Here is a 25,707-nt window from a genome sequence, read left to right as displayed (position 1 = left end):
TTTGACTACTTTTTGAATTTGGCGCCCTTTTTGGTACATTTTGTTGAGGAGAAAATGAGACGTATGCATTTCACTGCTATCCGTCTCCTTCTCACATTCACTTTTTCGCATTTTCTCGCGTTTTCCGCCGAATTTTCCGGTCGGAAGTAAGTTTTTGCAATTAGGAAGCGACGCCGCGTCGATTGGCATCATTGCTTTGAAAAGTTCGCGAAAATCCATTTCCGGGAAAAAAAGTGCGTGTAAAATCCCCAACCGTCAAAATTTCTCTGTGCCCCAAATTTCGCACGGAGGAGCTCCTCGGGGGTCCCGGAGCTCACGTAAGTGCTTCAGGAGCCCCAAAAATATGTTTTATGCCCAAAAATTGTCGGAAAAACAAGAAAATCACGAATTTGTGGAAAAGGAAAAAAAAAGTTTGTTAAAATTCAAATTTTATTATTTAGGCCAGACGTTATTGGCGCTGTTAATTGGTTGAGAGACGGTGCACGCCACTGGATACTGTCTCGACTACCACGACTACCTTCCAATTTTTCCCGCCAAAAGTTGCAAAAATGGATGAAATCCCGGTTTTGTGTCATTCCCCTTTCTGCTCTTGTGCAAAATTACTCCCGCAAGGTGCAAAAGGGTCAGTTGTTCCCCAGAGTTGGCAGTAAAAGGACGTCCAGCAGCAGCTAAAACAGAAGAACCTGAAAAAAAGAAGCAAACGTTAACAAAAAAAAGCTTTTCCAATAAGAAAAAATCCCAAAAATGGAATTCGACAAGGAAAATATTGCTGAAAAGTTGGAATCTGCAAATATCAAGGTGAGTACACTTGTCGGGGAGTCTCCAAGGGATTTTGTAGAGGGTCAGGTACCAAGGAATTTTCCATTGAATTTTCATGATGCCCAAATGAGGCGCAATTTCACAATTGACGCGTACCTAACCTCATTTACCATCACACCCGGAACAATGAGACTTCTTCTAGCCTCAAATGGGTGTTCTAATTTCACGCTGTGTGGATTTTATTGCTTTCTTCCTGGATTTTGTGAGAACTTTCCGCGGGGATATGAAGGTGAAAAGATTTTAAAGGGAGTTTTTTTTTATTTCAGAGTCCCCGTAAAGCCCTCTCGGAGACATCTTCCAACATCTCAAAGGTGCCCGGAAGTGACGACGTCGCAAAGACGGAGGAAGTGACAAAGGCATCCGCAAGGCGTGCCACAACAAAATTCGACCCAGAACTTGAGCCCCTACTCCGGGAGAATCCACGACGATTTGTTGTCTTCCCCATTCAATACCACGATGTGTGGGAGATGTACAAAAAGGCCGAGGCCTCATTTTGGACAGTTGAGGAAGTAGACCTATCCCGGGATATGGATCACTGGAATGCTTTGAAGGATTGCGAAAGGAAATTCATTAGCCACGTCCTGGCATTCTTTGCGGCATCCGATGGGATTGTAAATGAGAATCTCGTGGAGCGCTTCAGTCAGGAGGTGCAAATCACAGAGGCACGATTCTTCTATGGCTTCCAGATTGCCATGGAGAATGTACATAGCGAAATGTACAGTTTGCTCATTGATACGTACATACGGGATCCGCAGGAGAAGGACTTCCTCTTCAATGCCATCGAGACGCTGCCGTGTGTGAAGAAGAAGGCCGATTGGGCACTCCAGTGGATTGCCAGCCAGGAAGCAAATTTCGGCGAAAGGGTCATTGCCTTTGCGGCAGTTGAGGGGATTTTCTTCAGCGGTAGCTTCGCCTCAATCTTCTGGCTCAAGTCACGCGGCATCATGCCCGGACTCACGTTCAGCAATGAGCTCATTTCACGCGATGAGGGCCTCCACTGTGACTTTGCGTGTCTAATGTTCAAGCACCTCGTGCAGAAGCCCTCAAAGGAGCGCATCATTGAAATCATTCGCGAAGCTGTGACCATTGAGCAGGAATTCCTCACAGATGCCCTTCCTGTTGACATGCTGGGCATGAATTGCCAACTCATGTCGCAGTACATTGAATTCGTGGCAGATCGTCTTCTTGTGGAGTTGGGTGTTGAAAAGGTAAAAATCCCTTAAAGTCTTTCTTTTCCCTGATTCACCTTATTTTTGTTTTTTTCCCCACAGATCTATAATTCAAAGAATCCCTTCAGTTTCATGGAATTCATCTCCCTGGAGGGTAAGACGAATTTCTTCGAGAAGAAAGTGGGAGAGTACCAAAAAGCCGGCGTAATGGCTGACAGAATGGACAATGTCTTCACCATGGACGCAGATTTTTAATTTCAAAAAAAATTCAGTGATTAAAAAAGAGAAATATCGAATCCTCCCCTCTGTGTAAAGGCTCCAACAGATGGACGAGAAATTCCTCGTGCGCACCCTCGGTGCGGCGAGGTTTTCGGCCAATCAGAAGCGAGAGATTGCTCACAGACTCTCACCGCACCGTACGAGAACGTTTTTCGGCCAATCCGAAGCGACGAAGGGCCACGAAATCCTCGCCGCACCGCACCGCACGAGGAATTTCTCGTCCATCTGTTGGAGCCTTAAGATTTTCCCATTATTTTTCATCTTAATTTGTAAGAATTTTATATTGTTTTTCATTCGGTGTGGAGGCTCACATCATTCGTGCATTCATTACTCTGTAGAAGAGATTTTATTGTAATAAAATTAAAAAAAGAGATGAAATTATTCTTTTTCTCTGTGTGAATATTTGCAAAGTTTTCTGCTATTTTGATAAGAAATTTTAATTCAGAACAAACTGATAAGATTAAATTGTTTTTTTCCTCCAATCTCAGCAACAGTTATTCCCTCCAAAAAAAAACTTCATCAAAGAAAAGTGAGGTTAGGGGAGAATTTCTATGAGGATGAAGAAACTTCTTTTGTCCAGGAAGATGGCTTTATTGTCAGAATCAACTTACAAATCTCACCAATCAGAGCTCTCATCGAATCTCTTTGACAAAGGACGAGGTTTTTTGGCTGATGACTTCTCCGCTTCTTCCTGTGAGGCTTTCCTCTTCTTTGCTGCATCCACAGCTGGTGACTGTATGGCCTCGTACTCTGTGTACGGCATAACAGTCACCCCAGGCGTCCGTCCGATTTTCTTCATCACAGACGCGGCGTATTCTCGCTGCTGGAGAGCCACAAAAGCACTCCCTTCGCTTATCCACTTTATGTGAATTTGACCAAAATTCCGGAAGTGCCTGACAATGTCTCCACTCTTCCACGTTGAGGGGAAAGTTGTGTGGAAAACATGTTGCCGGGAGGGTTTTCCTGAGAAAGAATATTCATTGCATTGCATGCTCTGTTATCGGGTTAATCAGTAGGGTACTCACCATCAGGTCCTGTGAGATTAATGCATGATATATCTTCCAGACCCATAAGGAAGATTCTGCAAAAGAAAAGAATTTATTTCTCATCATTCCAAAAGAGATTTCCTTTACAAGGATGATTAATTTTACTTATTCTTGAAGCTTTTCAGCTTCTTGCAATTGCCATTGAGCTCCTTTGGGGGAATTTTGAGGAAGGTTGCAAGAGAAATGAAGCAGATTCCCGTAATGAAGGCATCATATCCAGCTTCGTGTTCCTTCTCGCACTCAACTGAGTACTTTTCCTCACCGATGCACTCTACTTTTGGCATCCCAAATGGTTCATTTCGGCAAGTTTCCAGCAAATGGGGCAACACTGTGGAGTTTACGTGGGGCTTGAGGGTCTCCCCGGAACAGAGGTATTTTGTGTCTAAAATACTGCGCAAAGAAATAAAATAATAAGAATCCGTCTCAAGAGTACAAAAAATGTTAAAATAAACCTCGGGAAGTGATCATGAACGAGCTTCTTGTACTCATTGAGGTCATCTGGCAGTGGTCCAGTAAATTGGCGCATAAAATACATGAGATCCAGAAACATGTTGTGACAAATAATGAGGACTTTCTGCAAAGATTTTAACGACAAATTAATCATAAATCTCACTAAATTCCCACACAAATCCTTACAGATTCAGCGAGAGCATTAAAGATGTGAGTCACACCAATCTGAGCATCGAGATTCTTCATCTCCTGCTCACATTTCTCCTCAAAGATCTTCTTTTCCTCCTCTCGGGATTTTTTTCTCGTAATTGCCATGGCTTTGCGATTCTTTTCCATCTCCTTGGGGCTTGCTGTGACCTTCCCGAAGAATTTCTCCTCAATAGCTTGATAGATTAGCTTCCTCTGGAAACCATTGTAGCTATCCAAGATTAATTCCTCATCATCTGACGCCAGGAATTTGTCAATTTCCTCACTAAAAAAAAAGAAACTGAAGAAAATTTGCAACATCCAATGAAAAGAAACAAAATCTTACCAAGCTTTGTCAATGGTTTCCTTCTCTCCATTCGGCACGGGGATATGGGAAGTGAGATCAGCTTCATTTCTAGCCATTTGTTCAGCCATTTCCGCATGTCGCTGCTGGAGTTGTGCCTTCATCTTCTCCGCGTCTTGGATTGAGCAGTACGACACCCCATTGAGGAAGAGTTTATTGAAATCAAAGCCATTGCTGACCAGGAAATCAATACAGGAACCCTCAAAGCGAAATGTACTCCTCCTCCCACGTGGATACAGGTAAATATTGAAGGTTCTACATTGGAACTTTGTCTCATCTTCCGGATCCACCCAGAATGCCGAAATACCCAATTGGATGACAATGAAGCCATCAAAGAGTTTTGCCATCTTACTGTAGTGCGACTGGACAGATGCATATGGTTGCCCAAAGGTACTATCCCTAAATAATCCCGTGAATTCCTGGTCAAGAGCCACAAAATTCGCTTTGCGGATACATTCCACAATTTCCGGGAGTTTTTCACTGAAATCTTTCGAAAGTTTTTAATGAAAAGAATGAAAATTCAATGTAGAAAGATTCCTTGCTGCTCTACTTACTCGTGTCCAGGATCTCCATTGTCCAAAGATTTGGTAAAACTTGAGGAAAAAATAAAATATTGCGGTGCTGGAAAATCTTGCTTGTTTGTTTTTCCCCTTATTTGTGTTTATGTGGTCACTTTGTCTCGTGAATCTTCGTTTTGTCTTCGTTCACATTTCGCGGGGAAATCGTTGGTAATCGCGTGTTTTGGTGGGGGTAGCGAGCTGTGTGTGTGTGTCAAAATTTGACAATCACGGGTGGCAGAAGAAAATTTTTTCACACGAATCTCACGGAAGGTGCAGAAATGCGATAAATTCACGCAATTTTCACGTCCAGACACCGTGAAAAAGTAGACAATCAGACTCACGACATCATCCTCGTGTGCCATGTAAGTTTTTTGTTGTGAATAAACTCAAGAAAAGTGCCAAAAGAGGTGAAAATTTGCATTGCCTGATTTTTCTTTGCACCTCCACCTCTCACCTGGAGTTGAGCTGAGAGAATAATTTGTACATTACACCTCTTTTTCACCGCCCGGAATGTATTGTGGTCTAATAATATCTCATCAATAGATCTCCATTTGTCTATTTTCAGCTTCATACAGGGCAAACAAATGATATAATTGCGTGCCAAACGTACAATATAGCGCCTAAGTTGACCACCACCACCAATTAATTGCTCAAATCGCATCGATTTCATCTCATCCAGCACAGAGAGGAGATTACCAGCCTCCAATCATGAATGACTGCAATGTTGGATCAGCGAGTTTTCTCCATTTGGGCGATGTTGTCTCACTCTATGCCGAGGGTAGTGTTTGTGGATTCCTCAGCACCCTGGGGTGAGTGTCCTTTAGCTTTTCTTTTCATCCCTCCCTCTCCATGTGAGAAGTACAGCCCCATCCTCCCCCCTGGAAAAATTACCGACATATTGTGTATAAAATTAAGCGGAAAATTAGTCAATTTCCTTGCGCATTTTATTCTCACTGAACGATGGCGTGAGGAGAAATTGTTTGTTTTGCTAATGATATTCCACACGCAAGAAGTTGAGGTATTCTCAGTTCTCCAATATGTGAGAAATCTGAGAAATGTTTGCCATTAGGTTTCTCGGAATAAATGGTACGCGGGGAACGGGAAGCTTTCTCTCTTCTTTCACCCGAAATATCCAAATGAACATTGTCTTTATTGTCAATAACAGTAATTGATGCGATAGTTGGAAGCACACACCATTCGCCAAGTGCTCTCTCCTCACAACTTTTAAGTGATTAATTTTTAATGAATTGTAGCGGTAAAATTTTCTTGTTAATTTGGGTCTTAAACCTTCTTCAAAAAAAAGCAATTTCTACCCAAAAGAATCTCTGTGAATCCCTCTGAGAAGATCTCTGATTAATAATTCGATTAATTACAATAATTATTTACTTGTTAAATAAAATGCTGAAAGATTAAACATTTTTCTCTCATCTCATACACATAGAGAAGAATTAAATCAGATTCAAATTTAATAGAATTTATTCTTAAAAGCACTTTTTTACGTTAAAAATGTAAATTCATACAAGAGAAAAAAAAAACTTTTTTCTCCGTACAAAGGAGATGAGGGGAGGAAAAAATGGAAAATCTCTTTCCACAATATGGATTTTTTTCTCTCAATTTTTTTTGTATATACAATAAACACCGAAGAAGAAAACAAAAAGGAATTTAATAGAGAATAAAAAGAGGAAAGAAAAAAATGTCCAAGAAATATTGTTTAGCTGCCACATTCCCCATTCTTTGATGCAGAGAGAATTGTGGGCAATTAATGTGTGATGGCTTCTCGTGCGGAGAGGGTGTTGCAAAGAGCTTATCCATCATCGGGCATGGCAATCAACATAAATAAACGATTTTTATTTTAGTCTCGTCGACGATCGCACGGTTGTGTGTCCGGAAGCGGGTGATTTGAACTACCCGCCGAAGAAATTTCGCGATTGCTTACTCAAAATATGCCCAATGAATCGCTATTCGGCCCAGAAGCAATTCTGGAGTACGGCAAAGCAGAGTAGCTCAAATACGGATACGAATCTCCTCAAGAGACTCCACCATGCGGCGGAGATTGAGAAAAAGCAAAATGAGACGGAGAATAAGAAGCTCTTGGGGACTGTTGTGCAATATGGGAGTGTCATTCAGTTGCTCCATCTTAAATCCAATAAATATCTCACCGTCAATAAGCGTTTGCCGTCGTTGCTGGAGAAGAATGCCATGCGTGTGTACCTCGATGCGAATGGCAATGAAGGGTCATGGTTCTACATTATGCCCTTCTACAAGCTCCGCTCAAGTGGTGACAATGTCGTCGTGGGGGATAAAGTAATCCTCAATCCTGTCAATGCAGATCAGCAGAATTTGCACGTGGCCGCGAATTATGAGCTACCGGATAATCCGGGATGCAAGGAGGTGAATGTCCTCAATTCATCCACATCGTGGAAGATAACACTTTTCATGGAGCACAAGGAGAATCAGGAGGATATCCTAAAGGGTGGGGATGTTATACGTTTATTCCATGCGGAACAAGAGAAATTCCTCACGATGGATGAGTACAGGAAGCAGCAGCATGTCTTTCTGCGCACAACAGGTCGTACGAGCGCCACGGCGGCTACGAGTAGCAAAGCCCTGTGGGAGGTTGAAGTTGTCCAGCATGACTCCTGTCGCGGTGGGGCGGGACATTGGAATTCCCTCTATCGCTTCAAGCACCTCGCAACGGGATGCTATCTGGGTGCCGAGGCGGATCCTGACTATCAAGCTGACGCTGAGGGTGATAGCACAAAAGTCTGCTACTACCGTCTTGTGTCTGTGCCATATTCCTCAGATATTGCATCAGTGTTCGAATTGGATGCCACCACCATGACACGAGCGGACAGCCTTGTCCCGCAATCCAGCTACGTGCGGATGCATCATTTGTGCACAAATACCTGGGTTCATGCCACATCTGTACCCATTGACATTGACGACGATAAGCCGGTCATGTCAAAGGTGGGATGTTCCCCAATCAAGGAGGACAAGGAGGCATTTGCCCTTATCCCGGTGTCCCCGGTGGAAGTGCGTGATTTGGATTTTGCCAATGATGCCTGCAAGGTGCTCGTGCTGATGAATTGTCGCCTCGAAACGGGCAACATTTCCCACAATGAGCGTCGTTCACTGATTTCCCTGCTGCAGGATATTGTCTACTTCATAGCAGGATTGGAGAATGAACAAAATAAATCCGAAGCTCTGGAGTTACGTATAAACAATCCCAATCGCGATCGGCAGAAACTCCTGCGTGAGCAGTACATCCTTAAGCAGCTCTTTGAACTCCTCAGGCGTCCCTTTCAAGACATCCCCGGCACTGATGGGCCCTTTCTGCGTCTCGATGAGCTGAGTGATCCCAAAAATTCTCCCTACAAGTACATCTTTCGCCTCTGCTATCGCATTCTTCGGCTCAGTCAGCAGGACTACAGGAAGAATCAAGAGTACATTGCTAAGCACTTTGGGCTTATGCAGAAGCAAATTGGCTATGATATCCTGGCGGAGGACACCATTACGGCGCTCCTGCATAACAACAGGAAGCTCCTGGAGAAGCACATAACAGCTGCGGAAATTGAGACCTTTGTGGGGCTCGTGCGGAAGAATATGCGCAACTGGGAATCACGTTTCCTTGACTACCTCTCGGATCTGTGTGTGTCCAATAAGAAGGCAATTGCTGTGACGCAGGAGCTCATTTGCAAGAGTGTCCTGAGTACGAAGAATTCCGACATACTCATTGATACGCAAATACGGGAGAAATCTGTGAAAATTGTCGAAGAGGATGCAGCAGAGGCAGCAGCAACAGTGGATAAATTAGGAGAGATGGAGGAGGAGAACAATGTGCAAATCCTCGTACCACAGATGCGGGAATGCATAATGGGATCTGAGGTGTACCTAAAGTGGCACAATGGTGCCAAATCAATGGCTGATTTAGCACAAGGACACAAAAAGCGCGAAGATGCAGCAATTTTGGATTACTACCGCCATCAATTGAATCTCTTCTCCAACATGTGCCTCAATCGTCAGTACTTGGCACTAAATAACCTTTCCCCACACCTCGATATTGACCTCATTCTCAAGTGTATGTCCGATGAAATGGTACCATACGAACTGAGGGCCTCCTTCTGTAGGCTCATGCTGCACTTGCATGTCGATCGTGATCCCCAGGAGCCCGTAACTCCGGTCAAATATGCTCGATTGTGGTCGGAAATCCCATCAAAGATGTCCATTTATGAGTAAGTTTACCACAAAATCAAATGAAAGTCGTTACCACCTCATATTGCATTCTGACCCGGAGATTTTACCCCACCCCCTTTATATTTTTAAATGTCCGTTATACTTTAAAAAAATACGTCAATCTGTCGATAGGAAATGAATTTTTTTTATTTAAAAATTTTTATTTAGATTTTTAATTTTTTTTTTAAATTTTATCTTTTATTTATTTTATTTTTTATTTATTTTATGTAAATTAGGTAGCTTTTTTCGCGATTTTTTTATCATAAGGAATTGGTTTGAGTGTTTTTTTTTTAAAGTCAGGCTTTTTATTTTCTTAAAACATGCTTCAGTTTTATAAGCTGAATTTAAGTTTTTTAATTGAAATATTTCTATTGAGCTAAATTTCAATTTTAAAAAATTAAATATTAAGTTCTTTTAAACTAGACCTAATTTTTTTTTAATTGTGCTTAAGTTTCCCAAGTAATTCTGAGGTAGGATTAAGTGCATTCTAGACCTATCCTGTAATAAATATTAAAACCTTAAAAGTTTCATCTTAAACAAATTCTAAGGTAAATTGTAAGAGACCTCAAAAAATGCAAGTTTGACTTAAAAACTAAGGCCAGACTTGAGAAACAAAGCTAAACTGTTTATTAAGCTAGACCTATTTTTTTCTTATGAAGCCAAACCTTAGTTCCTTTAGGTCAGACTCCTAAGACGCATTTATCCTCAGTTTAGCCTGATCTAACTTTGAAAGCTCAGGTCTCAAGTCTTAGGACTGACTTTAAAAACTAAAATCTAATTTGAAAAAAAAAACTGAAATCTAGCTTAAAGAAGTTTATTCTAGTTTAGAAAAACTCAGATCTGACTTAAGATGGTTTTCCTTTAGCTCAAAAACCAGTAGCCCAAAGATCATACCCAGAAAGCCAAAGTCTACGGATAAAACACCTAGAGGTGGTAACTAACCTAAATGAAAGTCTACAGCAGAATCCTTTAAAAAAATGTTTATTTTTCCCAGCTATGACTGCAAAAAGCATCCAGATTGCAATAAAGAAGCCGTAAGGGCACGTTTTAACACAACAATTGCCTTCGTTGAGAACTACCTTTGCAACGTAGCGGCCAAAATGTGGCTATTTGCTGATCAAGATCAAAATAAATTGACATTTGAAGTTGTGAAATTAGCCCGAGATCTAATCTACTTTGGCTTCTACAGCTTCAGTGATCTATTGAGACTGACAAAGACACTACTAAGCATCCTTGACTGTGTGTCAGAGTCCGATATTGTCGATGGAGGTCTTCCCACGGGAGAAATTGATTGTAAGTTCTTATTTTTTTTTTTAAAGATTTTCTTTAAGTATTTCATTGTAATGTGCTTGATTTCTTTTGAAAAACCTAAGCTTCCGATGAGGAAAATGAGAACGGTAGTTGAAACATTCAAATTAATTATCCGGAAGGGATCTAGGATAAGTCCTAAAGAATTATTTTTTGGTGTTAATTTTCTTTCAGCCGAGGGTGGTGTCCTTCGTTCCATCGGTGATATGGGAGCCGTTATGACATCCCTGACACTCGGTCCAATTGGAACAGCCATCGTTTCCCCCGCTATATCGGTGCAACAACGAAAATCCGTAACGCAACTCATGAAGGAGTACCCCCTTGTTATGGATACAAAGCTCAAAATAATTGAAATTCTCCAATTTATCCTGGATGTGAGGCTTGACTATCGCATCAGTTGCCTCCTGTCGATCTTTAAGAGGGAATTCGATGAGACGGATTATGTGAATCAGGACATGGTGACGATGCGTCAGAAGAATATTGATTTGGAGTCAATTGGGAGTCAGGCTGAGGGGATTTTTGGGTGCAACGAAGAGTCCGCGAGTCTCGATCTCGATGGTCAAGGTGGACGAACATTCCTTCGTGTCTTGCTGCATCTTATAATGCACGATTACCCACCACTTGTCTCGGGGGCCCTACACCTACTCTTCCGGCACTTTAGTCAGCGTCAGGAGGTCCTGCAGGCTTTCCGGCAGGTTCAGCTACTCGTGTCGGATTCCGATGTTGAGTCGTACAAGCAAATTAAATCGGATCTCGATGTTTTGCGTCAGAGTGTGGAGAAATCTGAGCTGTGGGTGTATAAGTCCAAGACAATGGATGATCACATTGTTGTGTCGAGTGGGAAGAAGGTTAAGCAGGCGGAGGATGAGGGTGGTGAGAAGCCGGCGGCCGCCGGGCTCGATGATTCGGACAGTCAAAATCAATCTCAGGAGATTTTTGACGATGGGCCCCCATTGACGCCCGAACAGGCGCATGAGTACAAGAAAATCCAGCAGATTCTCATTCGAATGAATAAGTTGTGCATAACAGTGGGCCCGGGGGATTACATTAAGCCACGGAAGCATGAACAGCGCCTCCTGCGGAATGTGGGTGTGCACAATATTGTGTTGGATCTGCTGCAAGTGCCATACGATGAGAAGGATGACTGTCGCATGATGGAGCTGATGCGTTTAGCGCATAAATTCCTGCAGAATTTCTGTCTGGGTAATCAGCAGAATCAAGTGTTGCTGAATAAGCATCTCGACTTATTCCTCAATCCGGGTATCCTCGAGGCAGAGACGGTGTGTGCAATCTTCAAGGATAATTTGGGCTTGTGCAATGAGGTGAATGAGAAGGTTGTTCAGCACTTTGTGCATTGCATCGAAATTCACGGACGGCACGTGGAGTACCTGAAATTCCTGCAGACCATTGTCAAGGCGGAGAATCAATTTATCCGCAAGTGCCAAGATATGGTGATGCAGGAACTCATTAATGCGGGCGAAGATGTTCTCGTCTTTTACAACGATAAGGCTTCTTTTAATCAATTTGTCGACATGATGCGTCGCTATAGGCGGGATGAGTTGCCAGATACGAGCCCACTGGAGTATCATGTGGAGCTGGTGAAGCTCCTTGCGTGCTGTACAATGGGCAAGAATGTCTACACGGAGATCAAGTGCAATAGTCTCCTGGCGCTCGATGATATTGTAACGATGATCTCGCATCCGGATTGTGTGCCGGAAGTGAAGGAGGCGTATGTGGACTTTCTCAATCACTGCTATATTGATACGGAGGTGGAAATGAAGGAAATCTACTCGTCGAATCATATGTGGAGTCTCTTTGAGAAGTCCTTCCTCATGGATATTGCCCGTGTTATCAGTGAGGGCCCAACGCAGACGAAAGCTCTCGAGAATTACGTCATCAATGGCATTATGAATATCCTTACGACATTCTTCAATAGCCCCTTCTCCGATCAGAGCACCACCGTGCAGACGCGCCAGAATATCTTCATTCAACTCCTCCAGAATGCCGTGAAGATGTCCGAGTGCAAATGGTTGACACCAGCACAGAAGTTTAGCGTGGAGAATTGCATAAGGACACTCGCGGAGATTGCCAAGAGTCGTGGCATTGCCATTTCCATGCATCTCGAGAGTCAACTTGTGACAATGTTCCACAAGACCTCAATACTCACGCGGCAAACGAGCAAATGGCTGCTGGCGTCGAAGCAGACAAAGATTGAGCGCAGCAGTTCGCAGCTGATGCGTCTCGATCGGAGTATCATTGAGGGTTTGCAGGACATTGTGTCTCTTCTGGAGGATCAACTGAAGCCCCTTGTGGAGGCAGAACTCTCCCTCCTTGTGGACATTCTCTACCGTTCTGAGCTTCTCTTCCCAATGGGTACGGAATCCCGGAAACGCTGTGAAAGTGGTGGCTTCATACGCAGGTAAGCTCACGACAAATTATTCTTTATTTTGAACATTTTTTTCTTCTCAATTCATAGAAAAAAAAAAACACTTTTTATATCACCAAAAAAAATGTTACAAATTAGTTAAATTTTCTTATTTTCTCCTTGCTCTGGTAAGATGTTTTAGATTTACCCCTCCTGGTAAGAAGATGAAATTTTTTTTCGAGTGATTTTGAGTTGATTTCTTCCCAAATTTTTTTTTCTCGTTTTCTTTCTCCACCCTAAAAAGGATCTCTGCTGAAGCTTTTGAAGTTTTTCTTATTTCTTTTATAATTAAAAATTTAATTTGCATGCTTTTTGAGAATAAGTTTGAAGTCATTTTATTATTTTTTTAATGCAAAAAAGGCTTTTACAATTAATTTAAAATAAAAATGAATTTTCTGTAGGTTGATAAAGCACACGGAAAAGCTTCTTGAGGAGAAGGAAGAGAAGTTGTGCGTTAAAGTCTTGAGGACACTGAGGGAAATGATGGCAATTGATGTGGATTACGGCGAGAAGGGTGATACACTGCGTAATTCTCTCCTAACACGATACTTTGGGAAGAATTTTGCAGTTAAAACACCCGAAGATGGGGAACAGAAGAAGGCACCTCAGTTGACAACTATAACGCATGGGCCAGGAGGTGAGTCCTTTTATTCATTTGCACCTGATTTAAGTTATTAATGAAAGAGAGCAGAGTCGTAGTCAGAAATCTATTGCAAAGGGGGTGTTTTTTGAAGAATTTTGGTTGATTTATTTTTAATTTTAAAAAAGGTAAAAAATTGATTAAAAAACGATTTAGAAGTTTATGTAAAAGGAAAGTTCTAAACTGATTTAACAGCTAATGAATTCGAATTGGCAGTTTTATGTGCATTTCTAACGTTTGACGTTTCTTTTTTCAACGTTAGAAGTTCATGGAAAATATCTAATAGAGGAATGGTCTAGTTTTATCTAACGTTTGATAAACTATTCTAATTTGAAACGTTCTATAATAATTTCTAAAGTTTGTTCTTTAAAATTGTTCATTTTTATAAGGTTTGACGTTTCATTCCTAACGTTAAGCTGTAAAAGATATTTGTTCTTTATATTAGTGTGTCCCATATTTATTCGGATTTCTAACCTAACATTGCATTTAATGGGGATGAATGAGACAGAAAATTAAAATTGTACTGAATTTATGTGAAGATCTTAGGTTAAAAATCCGTGTAAATATTGGACAAACTAATATCTTTATATCTTTTCTAACATTTTTTTTTATTATTGAGGAATTTCTAAGGATTGTTTTTTTAAGTTTGAATTTTTTTCAGAAATTTCTAACGTTTATTGTTATTTTTTCTTACAATGTTTGACATTTCTTTTCTATCGTTAAACCAAATATTTTTCTTATTATGTCATTCCTTTTCATAAATATTAGATTTTTTATTATAAAATAATTTGTCAGGCTTGGTTTTTTTAGGTTTAAATTTTCTTCAGGAATTTCTAACGTTTGTTTTTTTTTCAAACGTTTGACATTCATAAAAAAATTACAAACACTTGGACAATATTTTTAAATCATTAAACGAAGCTTTTCTAATATTTTAGCAAGCTGCAAAGTATTTTATGTTTGAAGATTGTTTTTTAACATTTGATATTTCTGTTCAAACGTTTGACGTTTTTGTTTTCTAAGATTTGACATTTATAATGTTTTATTATTGTTTTCTAAAATTTGACATTTCTTTTTTTTGACATTTGACACCTCTCATCTAACGTTCATATTTATTTTCGAACTATATATTTCTTTTAATCCTTTTTTAACTTTTATTTCCTTCTACTGTTTGACATTTCTTTTATGATGTTTGATGTATTGTTTGACGTTTCTTGTGTAACGTTTGACATTTCTTTAAAATATTTGACATTTTTAATCGGTTTAAATCTTCTTTTTTCGGGATTTTTAAATCATTTTAGCTTGGAAATAATGAAAAATCTTTGACCTTTCTGAATTTTTTTTAAAGTGTTCTAACACCAAAATACCCTCCCTGGCTACGTTCACCTGTAAGAGGGAGTTAATTAATTAAATAAAATGAGAACTTTTTATTTAGCAAAATACTTAATGCGCGCCAATTGCACACTGCATGAGGTGCAGAGTCACCTGGATAAGGAGGGTGCATCGGATTTAGTGGTGGAACTCGTGATAAAGTCCGTTCATTCACCGTCAATTTTCGTGGAGGCCGTTGAGTTGGGTATTGCCCTTCTCGAGGGTGGGAATCCCATCATCCAGAAGGGTATGTACAGCAAATTCCTCAGCGGTGACCTCAATCAGGCCTTCTTTAAGGTCTTCTACGACAAAATGCGTGATGCACAGCAAGAGATTAAGAGCACTGTGTCCGTGAATACGGTGGACATTGCAGCGAAGGTGCACGAGAGTAAGCAAGATTTTAAGGATTTGGAGAAGATCTCCCGGAAGCAGGGGAGCAAGACGAATGGGATTATAATTACGGAAGAATTGCGTGAGGAGCTCAATAATGCTGGTCTTGCGACGGCACGTGCCTACGCTAGTGCTCGGAGTCTCTCACCGGGTGAGGATAGTTCAATGGTGAATATTGGTAGTGCCCTCGAGGATATGCTGGCTGAGAAGATGGAGAAGCACAAGGATAAGGATGATAGGAATAAGTTGTCGTCCAAAGTGTTGGTTATGCAGCCAATTTTGCGTTTCCTCCAGCTACTTTGTGAGAATCATAATCCGGATTTGCAGAATTTACTGCGGAATCAGAATAACAAGACAAACTACAATCTCGTCTCGGAGACACTCATGTTCCTGGATTGTATCTGTGGTAGCACAACGGGTGGCCTGGGGCTCCTTGGGTTGTATATTAATGAGAATAATGTGGCATTGATTAATCAAACACTTGAGACACTCACGGAGTACTGTCAGGGTCCATGTCATGAGAATCAAAATTGCATTGCAACGCACGAATCCAATGGGTTGGACATCATCACGGCCCTTATATTGAATGATATAAATCCCCTGGGGAAGAACAGGATGGATTTGGTGTTGGAGCTGAAGAATAATGCATCGAAGCTCCTTTTGGCCATTATGGAGAGTCGTGGTGATAGTGAGAATGCCGAAAGGATACTCTACAATATGAATCCAAAGCAGCTAATTGATGTGGCGTGTCGGGCATTCCATCAGGAAGAGCTGCTGGATGACAATGATCATGAGGATTTCAATCAGGAGGACGACACAGGGGTTTCCCCGAAGGAAGTTGGTCACAACATCTACATTCTCTGCCATCAATTGGCACAGCATAACAAGGAATTGGCTGCATTGCTGAAACCCTCGGATCCTGTGGGGGCAAATGACACAAAGACAAATCAAGCGCTACTCTACTACGCCACGCATACGGCACAAATTGAAATTGTTCGTCACGATCGTACCCTGGAGCAGATTGTTTTTCCCATTCCGGAGATTTGTGAGTACCTCACGCATGATACAAAGACAAAAATCTTCCATACAGCCGAGAGGGATGATCAAGGGTCAAAAGTTGCGGACTTTTTTGATCGGACAGAGCACATGTTTAACGAGATGAAGTGGCAGAAGAAGCTACGGGGGCAACCGGCACTCTTTTGGGTTAGCAACTACATGTCCCTCTGGAGCAATATTCTCTTCAACTGTGTCGTCCTCATTAATGTCATTGTGGCATTCTTCCATCCGTTCGATAATAAGGTTCCGGAACTGATGGGGCACCTTTCCCTCCTCATTTGGACCATTATGCTTGGCTCTCTGGCCATTGTTATCACTGTACCGCGTGAAACGGGCATTAGGACTCTCGTGGCGTCAATTATTCTACGATTTATCTTCTCCGTGGGTCCACTGTCCACCCTCTGGCTCCTTGGCTCCGTAACAGTTCTCATGAAGGGCGTTCACATTGTCAGCATTATGGGGAATCATGGGACCCTTGAGAAGCACATCCTCAAAATTATAACGGATGCCGAGCTGATCTATCACTTTGGGTACCTCATCCTATGTGTCTGTGGCATTCTTCTACATCCCTTCTTCTACTCCATCCTTGTGAGTTTCTTTCTCTTTATCCTTTTTACGCAGCTAAAAGCAAATAGAAGAATCCTAAATCTTTGTTTTTTTTCTCCATAGCTCTTTGATGTGGTTTATCGGGAAGAGACTCTCCTCAATGTGATTCGTTCTGTGACAAGAAATGGCCGTTCAATCATCCTCACAGCTGTCCTGGCACTCATCCTTGTCTACATGTTCTCCATCATTGGCTACATCTTCTTCCAGGATGATTTTCTCGTGCCCGTGGACGATGAGATATCACTGGAAGAGGCCACAGAACCCCTAAGGAGTCACATGATCCCGCCATCGGATGAATTGGAGGAGCAGTGCTCATGCCCAGCAGGAGGGAATAAAGTCATTGTCACCGATGGTGATGGGGAGAGGAAGGAGAGAGCGTGTGATTCCCTCATTATGTGCATTGTCACCACACTCAATCAGGGTTTAAGGAATGGCGGTGGAATTGGGGATATTCTCAGAGCACCAAGTAGTCAGGTAAGATTCCTTGAGGAAAAAAAATAAAAATATCCTCAAATCTCTTATTAGTTGGTATATCACAATCGTGGCATACCAAGTATTGTAATCGTTGGAAAAATCGACCACCTCAGATCGGGCTCAAACTTGGTATGAGCACGTTTTAGACATCCCATATTACAAAAATGGTGGTGGAAAATTTTTGATCCGGCCTGCCGGTGGTCCAAACTTTGCCTTATAGCTCGAGAACGGTAACAGATAGAGACTTTGGGTTTTAAGTTTTCTATAGAAATGTGGGTGTAAAATTTCATTTTTCCTCATTTTCAAAATCCAAGATGGCCACCGTTCGCCATTTTGAACTACCGTCAACTACGTCCCTTGTAGTTAGAAGTGTGAAAATTTAGTATGTTGAAAGACTCAGTGAGACGTTTTCATCAACAATTCATACTTGAAAATCGGTCAAGCCGTTTAGCAAATATGGCCGCCTCAAGTAAAAAGTGTTTTTTCGATATAACTTGAGAACGGATTGACCGATTTCGACCAACTCAGGCTCAAATGAAAGGTTTTAAGAAGCCCTACAATTGTCTAAAACATTCCAAGTTCCAAAAATGGCCGCAAGAGGTGCTAAAATCAAAAACAAAAATTGTCTAACTTTAAGGGGCAATATCTCCGAATCCCCTTTATGCATTTCCTTCAAATTTTGATATTTTGGAGCCTGACTCAATATCTTTCTCCAGTCTAAAAATGAAGAAAATCTATGTCGGCGTTTAGAAGATATGACCATTTGAAAAATTCTTGAATTTGAAAAGTTATAAGAGCCATATATCTTGAACGACTTGTCCGATTTTGCTCAACTTGGTATCAAATTAAAGGTTTTGCAATTCTCTACAACTTTCTAGAACATCAAGAACCTCTAGAACCATTCCTTGAGGACAAAAAATGCCAAAACTGTTTTGGTAAAACAAAAAGTTGTCATTTTGTGTTTTAAAGGTGACCAATACCTATCTTTTATCTTTCAAATTGATGATTTTCATTAAAAAAAAATTAACTTTGCCAACTAATACTGCTCATAAATTAAATTATAACGCATAGACTGACGTTGTGGTATACCAACTCTTATAACTGGACGCGTTATGATTGACTTTTAATTTATGCAGGAAGCTCTTTTCGTCGCTCGCGTAATCTATGACCTTCTGTTCTTCTTCATTGTCATCATTATTGTGCTGAATCTGATCTTTGGTGTCATCATTGACACATTCGCCGATCTGAGGAGTGAGAAGCAACAGAAGGAGTTAATCCTCAAGAATACCTGCTTCATTTGTGGCCTCAATCGCTCTGCCTTTGACAATAAGACCGTGAGCTTTGAGGAGCACATTAAGTGTGAGCACAACATGTGGCACTACCTGTACTTCATTGTGCTGGTCAAGGTGAAGGATCCCACGGAATTTACGGGACCGGAAAGCTATGTGCACGCAATGGTGAAGGCGAGTGTATTGGATTGGTTCCCACGTCTGCGTGCCATGTCATTGGCAGCCATTGATGGGGAAGGGGAACAAATTGAATTGCGTAGCCTACAGGCAACACTCGAGAATACCCAGCTACTCATCAGTGGGCTATCGCAGCAACTAATGGAGCTGAAGGATCAGATGACGGAGCAACGAAAACAGAAGCAACGTCTTGGTTTGCTCAATCCCACCACATCGGCATCCTATCAGCTTGCTCAAGCTGGTTTTGGGGGTGTTAATTAAACAAATAAATAAAGAAGAAAAAAAGCCAAAATAATTCAAAGAAAAGAAAAATCTCGCGCCAAGACAATCAGGGGAAGCCCGTGTGATAAAAGCAAACAAAGCAAAATAAAGCGCGAATGAATCTCTGCAACAATTCCCCCCAAATACAACACAAAGCATCCTTCAACGAATGCAGCCATCTCTTAAGCGTTTATTAATTGTTTTAAATAATCTAAAAGCAAAATATTTCTTAGGTGATAATTGTTGTTAAAAAAACTTACATTTTTTGTTTTTGCTAAAAGAAAATTATTATAGTTCGTCGCTGTTTTAGGTGAAGATGACCTGGGCACTCAAAAAGCTTAGCGCACGATTTACTTAATTTTAGTTTTTTTTTTGTGGATTCAGACTCAAAGTCTCTTTTATCTGTGTAGGTTTAATTAGCTTGCCAATGTTTAAAAAAATGAATCGTATACATATTATTATATATTATGGAAATTAGAATGAAAATTTACAACCCTTGTTGTCATCTTGTACTTCATCAGAGAAAGAGTTTAATAAATGTTCCATCCCAAAGTCACAAGAATTTTGTTTTTTCTTAAAAAAAAAATATATAAATCTTTATTCTTTTATGAAAAGAATTAATAGGTATCAAGCAACTAGAAGTTTGTAGATTTTTTGAATTTCCCGGAAAACGTTTTATGAGCTTCCCGGAAAGTGCTATAAGTGGATGGAAATTGTATAGTCATCCTGTCCATTTCAGCAGAATGTTTCTAAAGGATATTAGGAACCTCATTTTAAACACTCGACTTATCCTTGATTTCATCTTTGGGTTGAAATCTGAGTTTACAAAAATGCTTCATGTCGTTGCAAAGGGAACTTCCTAAATGGACAGATTTTGTGCTCGAAATGGCATCAAGGATCAGCCGGGTATTGAAAAGGAAATTCTAAGATCCCTTTTAAATATATTGATTCAATGAACAGGATGACTGCTCAAATCCCAGTCATTTATCTCACATTCCGGGAAGCTCATCCAACTGTTCCAGGAAATTAAAAAAAAAAATGTACAAACTTTAAGTTACTCAGGTTGTATCAAAACAAGGGAAGTAAAATGCTATGGCCCGCTAGGAGGTGGCGTCACAAAGTCAGGATTTCGAGGTCTGCACTCCTCCTCACGATTAATGGGTAAAACTGGAGCAATGAGCCCAAAAGCCTTCTCGAGGGGGCAGAAGAATTCGCATCCGGGAATGGTTAGTGGGGTTGGTTCAGCTGTGGAGTTGCGGAGGTACAGTTGGACACCATATTTGCCCGTTGGACGATCACGAACAAGCTCAAAAATTCCCATTATGGCATAATCCGGCAGCTGAACATCCCAAACACCAAGAGCATGCAAGACGTTGACAATGGAGGAATCATGACCAGTGTAGAGGTACATCTTTCTATCTTTGGGCTTCAGGGTTCCCTCAGAGGCTGCCTTCCACTCATCTACGAGTTTCTGGAGGAAGGGACCTGCCTTGAGGCGCTTCATCTCCTGCGTTTGAACGTTCCAAATGTAGCTGAGTTCTGTTAAAGGTATCAAGCGATCTGGGAAGAAGCGTTTTGTCCACTCGGGTAACTTCAATCCGTACTCTTCTTCAGCTTTGAGTGTGCTGAACAATGATTGCACATCATCGGGAGTTTTAATCTCCAATCCAGTAATCTCAGTGAGTTCCTTCATCATATCCACGTAGGGAGCAATTTGAGATTCAACTTCAGGAGATTTGAGAACTTCTTCCACTGCTTCGTGATATCTTGGACAGGGAGTTCGGACAAGAAGTAGCTGGAAAACATGAGATTGTCACCTCTTGAGATCGTTGCCTCAAATAAGAGGGGATAAGACTCACAGAATCCTCATTGAGGGGTTCATATTCAATTGGGATTGGTTGCCAATCCAGTTGCGGATTCCACTCCATGGCTGTTCCTTTGGGTGGCCACAGCCCCGCCAGAACAAGTAGGAGGGACATTTTTGTTCTCACAACTCCTGTTGAGTGAGCATAAATTGTATTTGGTTCATATTCCCTTCCGAGGAATTTCTCATATCTCCTCCTGAGGAACTGGCCAGTGTTGAACATGTAGTTCTTACCAAACTAAAAGGAAATTTAAATATCAATTTTATATTTTTTTGGCTTCATAAAAATGAAGCTTCTTCTCACATTCGTCAAGTGTCCCCATCCATAGGGTGGAAAGGATTCATTGAAGTAGGGATCATTGGGGTAGGTATCGGCTGGTGTGCGATGCCCATGGCGGAAGAGCTATAAAAAAGGGGGAAAGAAGACCTGTGAGGAATTGTCTGCCAATTTTAATAAATTCTCCATTCCATGCGGAACTCTCTAGCTAGAGAGGAAGTCACTAATTAATAAAAATTCCCAGCACGATTTTCGTGTTTTAGGAGTGCCCAAATTAATGTGAATAATTGGCAAATAATTACAAGAAAAAGCCATTCGAATGTTTAATTAAAAAAAAGCAAGAAGAGTTGATAAGTTCTTGGAAGGAAGAAAATAATTCAGGTGAGTGAGTTTTAACAGTTTTTTTTATTCAGGGGGAGGATTATTATGATTTTATGTGTTAGTGGTACTTCCTGTTGGGAATTTCTCATCCAAAACCTTCGAATTTGAAATCAGGAGGGTTATTTTAATGATCTTTTACGTTATTTTCCTGCAAAACTTTTAATTTGTAATTTATTTAAATCTTCAAAGTTCTTTTAATATTGAAAATTATGATTTTTTCAATTAAAAAGTGATTTTTTGAATAATTTCCCTGAATAATCTTCAGGGACAATTAATGTGAATGCCCCTGTGGAATCCCCCAAAAATGAAGATAATTCAAATTTCAAACTGCCGGAGGCATTTTAATTAAGCTGTCGATGATTACAAATCGCTTTATTAATTTTTTGTTATCTAAACAACGACTACGAGACATTTTATTGGTCATTTCTGTTACTTAATATGGCTCACGTGCTGGCATTAGTATAATAAACTTTAAATAGTTAATCGTGTGTGCTTCTCGCAATCATCTTTCAGTTCTTTTTTTTATGCTGCTCCCCGCATAATCTCTATGAATGAACAGCACACATATTATTTGATCTTTGTGGGATCAACAGAAGCAGAAACAACAAAAAATCTCAGCTAAAAAAAACGAGGACGTGGAGAGTTCAAGATCGCAAAAAATTCACAGAAATGCTGATAAAGGAAAAAAAAGAAAATATTTGTTGGAGAAGAAAAGCTGACTGAGAGGGAATGAACGCGAGCGCTGCGAAGGAATTCAGTGTGAGAATGAGGGGCTCACCAGATGGACGAGTTTGAGTTCTTTGGAATCATCTTCCTGCCCATGGAGTTCTGTGACCGACTGATGATTGTGCAGCCGTGTCCTTGTGTGATCAATCACAGTGATGAGTCCCAGACAGACGATGATGGCACCACCTGAGCGAAGAATTCGCACCAACCAGTTTACCGTGTTCAGCAGGGTCAAGGTTGAGACGCCGCTCAACATTTCGCTGCAGCTGTGGGAGTTCTCTGCGCGGGGATTTCCGGATGCGTCGAACTACGTGGCTATCACAACACTGCGATCGTCTTTATTTTGACACAAACTGCCTGACCCCACAGCCTCGTGGCAGAAAATATGTGAGGCAAATTCTTCTCGTTTTTTTTGGGGGCCCAAATTGGAGACCTTGCTCACCTTGAATTTCCAAAATATTGGTGTGAGTTGATTTAACACCTTACCTGGCAAAAAAAAAAGATTTCGCTGGTGATCGCGAGATCATAAATGCAGGGCAGAAAGTTGAGGAAAAAGCCTGGGAACCTTGTAAATGAAAATGCCATCTAAGCCGAAAGAATGAGATCAAGGACTTCAAGTTTCTCTTCAAAATCTTTATTTGAAAAATTAAAAGAAATAAAACATAAAGATCTTACGGACCACTTGGTGGTGGAGTTACAAAATCAGGATCTTTTGATTTGCACTCCTCCTCACGATTAATGGGTAAAACTGGAGCAATGAGCCCAAAAGCCTTCTCGAGGGGGCAGAAGAATTCGCATCCGGGAATGGTTAGTGGGGTTGGTTCAGCTGTGGAGTTGCGGAGGTACAGTTGGACACCATATTTGCCCGTTGGACGATCACGAACAAGTTCAAAAATTCCCATTATGGCATAATCGGGCAGCTGAACATCCCAAACACCAAGAGCATGCAAGACGTTGACAATGGAGGAATCATGACCAGTGTAGAGGTACATCTTTCTATCTTTGGGCTTCAGGGTTCCCTCAGAGGCTGCCTTCCACTCATCCACGAGTTTCTGGAGGAAGGGACCTGCCTTGAGGCGCTTCATCTCCTGCGTTTGAACGTTCCAAATGTAGCTGAGTTCTGTGAGAGGAATCAGACGAACTGGGAAGAAGCGTTTCGTCCATTCGGGTAACTTCAATCCGTACTCTTCTTCAGCTTTGAGTGTGCTGAACAATGATTGCACATCATCGGGAGTTTTAATCTCCAATCCAGTAATCTCAGTGAGTTCCTTCATCATATCCACATAGGGAGCAATTTGAGATTCAACTTCAGGAGATTTGAGCACTTCTTCCACGGATTCTGGATACCTCGGGCAGGGAGTCCGAACAAGAAGTAACTGAAAAATCAAAAGATTATAAGAATGTGGATTTTTGTGGATAAAATTCAGCTCACTCACAGTGTCTTTATCCAGTGGTTCGGATTCAATGGGAATGGGTTGCCAGTTAAGCTTCCTATTCCACTCACTGGGTGTATCTTTTGGTGGCCACAGCCCAGCCAAGACGAGCAACATGGACATCCTCGTGCGTGTCACACCTGTTGTTTGGGCGTGCAGATAATCAGGCTGGTACAGCTTTCCCAGGAAGCCATCGTACCGTCGACGGAGGTACTCTCCCATTTCGAAGAGATACTTCTTCCCCGGATTAGTCAGCTGCCCCCAGCCATAGGGATGGAATGTTTCATTCACATAGGGATCATTTGGGTATGTATCCGCTGGCGTACGGTGTCCATGACGGAAGAGCTGCAACATACACACAAAATAAATTCATTTAGAATTTCCCAAATGTTTAAAGCGAGTTAAAATCCACTGGTACACAGCTTCCTGACCACATGCACAAGAGCCACTTCCTTGTCGGGATCTTCACGACCAACGAAATTCTGATTTTTGAATCTATGGAAACCGTAACGGCGTGTTCCGAGAATTCGCGGCGTAAACTTGGCGCCCTCAATGGTCAGGACGCATGCGAGGAGCACAAACACGAGCAAACGCATCTCGATCACTGCGATGGAGCTTCTTGGACAGAGTGATGTGGAAGATTGCGTCCTGGAGTCTTTTATAACGCATCTCTCGATGCTCATGATAAAATACGTCGCGAATGCTTTTGCTGTTGTGGCGTAGAAAAATCATCTCGAGTAAAAAAAGATTTCAGGATTTTCCGAAGGAGATGGCATGAAAAAAATACTTTTCTCTCACTCTGGCATTTTGTGTAGGTGTGATAGTGTGCGTGACGTTTGTTTGTAGTTGTGGGGAAAAGGGGGAAAAATTTAAAAAAATTAATTTTTACGGAAAAAACTCATTTTTGGGGCGCCAAAAGTTGGCAGGTGGCTCAGGGGGGCCCCGAGAAGCTTCAGTAAAAATTTGGTGGCGCAACTCCCCGGATTTTTTTGTGGAATTTGCACGACTTTATCTGTCGCGGATTTTGAGAGTTTTGAACCGGGGACGCCAAACGACGCGGCATCGCTTCCTGGGCACAAAAAACGTAATTTCGCTGGGAAATTCGGCGGAAAACGCGAGAAAACTGCGAAAAACTGAATGTGGGAGGGAGACAATATCAGTGACGTGCACTGTCTCGTTTTCTCTTATACAAAATGTACCAAAAAATAGTGGTGGTGGCTTTTGGAACTAAATTTTTACCGCGCCAATTTCAAAAAGTAGTCAAAAAAAACATGAATTTTATATGGGGGCTATATGAAGGGGGGCTCTGGGGGGAAATGAATGTCGTTGGTAAAATCCGCCTGGTATCAGGAGTCTCTGTACCAAATTTCATCGCGATCGGACCAACGGTGTAGATTTGTATAGCTGTACAGACACGAAATTTTTAAATTATTATATAGATTTTTCAGGTAAAAGGATTTTTTCTTTTGATCTCTTTTCAAGCATAAATTACTCATAAAATTTTTTTTAGGATCGAGAGGGTAAGAATTTTATGATCATCACTGTCTTATGAGGATTTATTGGATTTATTAAGATTTTCTCTTAAAATTGGAGAAATAAAGATTAGTAAGGATTATCACAGCTAAGCTTCTGAACCTGTCAGGGTTTACTTTAGCTTTAAAAATTTAATTCTTTCGTTATAAATAAACCTTCTTGAAAACAATTCTGAGTCAGACTTACACTACCCGCTAAAAGTTTCTAAAAAATTACTGGAAGTTTCTATATCTTCGGCTGTGGTTAAACCAATTTTTAAAAATTTATCAGTTTTGGAAAAGTACATTTCTCACCTTTTCAAATCTATTAAAGTTTTGAAAATCTGTTGACCAAAAGCGAAGAAATAGTCACTTGAAATGTCGCTTAAAAATACAACATTTTTGCTCAACCAGA

At 41.1% G+C, this 25,707-nt stretch overlaps 4 protein-coding genes across 6 annotated transcripts; 2 read left to right on the top strand and 2 right to left on the bottom strand.

The window, feature by feature from the left end:
• Positions 1-511: 511 nt before the first annotated feature.
• On the top strand, positions 512-2,638 carry LOC129792121 (ribonucleoside-diphosphate reductase subunit M2). Of its 2 annotated transcripts, none has more exons than XM_055830900.1 (3): positions 512-798; positions 1,086-2,027; positions 2,091-2,638. In XM_055830900.1, the coding sequence occupies exons 1-3, from the start codon at positions 745-747 to the stop codon at positions 2,241-2,243; spliced, it is 1,149 nt and encodes a 382-aa protein (XP_055686875.1). In that variant the 5' UTR covers positions 512-744; the 3' UTR covers positions 2,244-2,638. The 2 variants fall into 2 exon arrangements, with proteins under 2 accessions (XP_055686875.1, XP_055686874.1); XM_055830899.1 differs by lacking the exon at positions 512-798 and adding an exon at positions 898-1,021.
• Positions 2,639-2,837: 199 nt separating this feature from the next.
• LOC129792102 (poly(A)-specific ribonuclease PARN-like) lies at positions 2,838-5,078 on the bottom strand. The gene is made up of 7 exons (XM_055830874.1): positions 4,868-5,078; positions 4,296-4,800; positions 3,950-4,235; positions 3,766-3,887; positions 3,419-3,703; positions 3,293-3,348; positions 2,838-3,230 (listed from the first exon to the last, which is right to left on the bottom strand). The coding sequence occupies exons 1-7, from the start codon at positions 4,884-4,886 to the stop codon at positions 2,884-2,886; spliced, it is 1,620 nt and encodes a 539-aa protein (XP_055686849.1). The 5' UTR covers positions 4,887-5,078; the 3' UTR covers positions 2,838-2,883.
• Positions 5,079-5,118: 40 nt separating this feature from the next.
• LOC129792073 (inositol 1,4,5-trisphosphate receptor) lies at positions 5,119-19,659 on the top strand. Of its 2 annotated transcripts, none has more exons than XM_055830790.1 (9): positions 5,119-5,235; positions 5,439-5,682; positions 6,730-9,105; positions 10,101-10,399; positions 10,589-12,833; positions 13,241-13,476; positions 14,912-16,881; positions 16,963-17,373; positions 18,510-19,659. In XM_055830790.1, the coding sequence occupies exons 2-9, from the start codon at positions 5,582-5,584 to the stop codon at positions 19,098-19,100; spliced, it is 8,229 nt and encodes a 2,742-aa protein (XP_055686765.1). In that variant the 5' UTR covers positions 5,119-5,235; positions 5,439-5,581; the 3' UTR covers positions 19,101-19,659. The 2 variants fall into 2 exon arrangements, with proteins under 2 accessions (XP_055686765.1, XP_055686766.1); XM_055830791.1 differs by having other exon boundaries at positions 5,143-5,235; positions 5,417-5,682.
• Positions 19,660-20,164: 505 nt separating this feature from the next.
• LOC129794340 (uncharacterized) lies at positions 20,165-24,435 on the bottom strand. Its single transcript, XM_055835140.1, has 8 exons — positions 24,213-24,435; positions 23,785-24,126; positions 23,024-23,724; positions 22,711-22,747; positions 22,401-22,655; positions 21,269-21,367; positions 20,960-21,202; positions 20,165-20,895 (listed from the first exon to the last, which is right to left on the bottom strand). Exons 1-8 carry the CDS (start codon positions 24,375-24,377, stop codon positions 20,191-20,193), a joined length of 2,547 nt encoding a protein of 848 aa, XP_055691115.1. The 5' UTR covers positions 24,378-24,435; the 3' UTR covers positions 20,165-20,190.
• Positions 24,436-25,707: the final 1,272 nt, after the last annotated feature.

Source organism: Lutzomyia longipalpis, chromosome 3 (assembly GCF_024334085.1).
Source record: "Lutzomyia longipalpis isolate SR_M1_2022 chromosome 3, ASM2433408v1".
Taxonomy (NCBI): Eukaryota; Metazoa; Arthropoda; class Insecta; order Diptera; family Psychodidae; genus Lutzomyia; species Lutzomyia longipalpis.
Note: the sequence above shows the minus strand (reverse complement) of the source record. Positions and strands in the feature narration are given on the sequence as shown.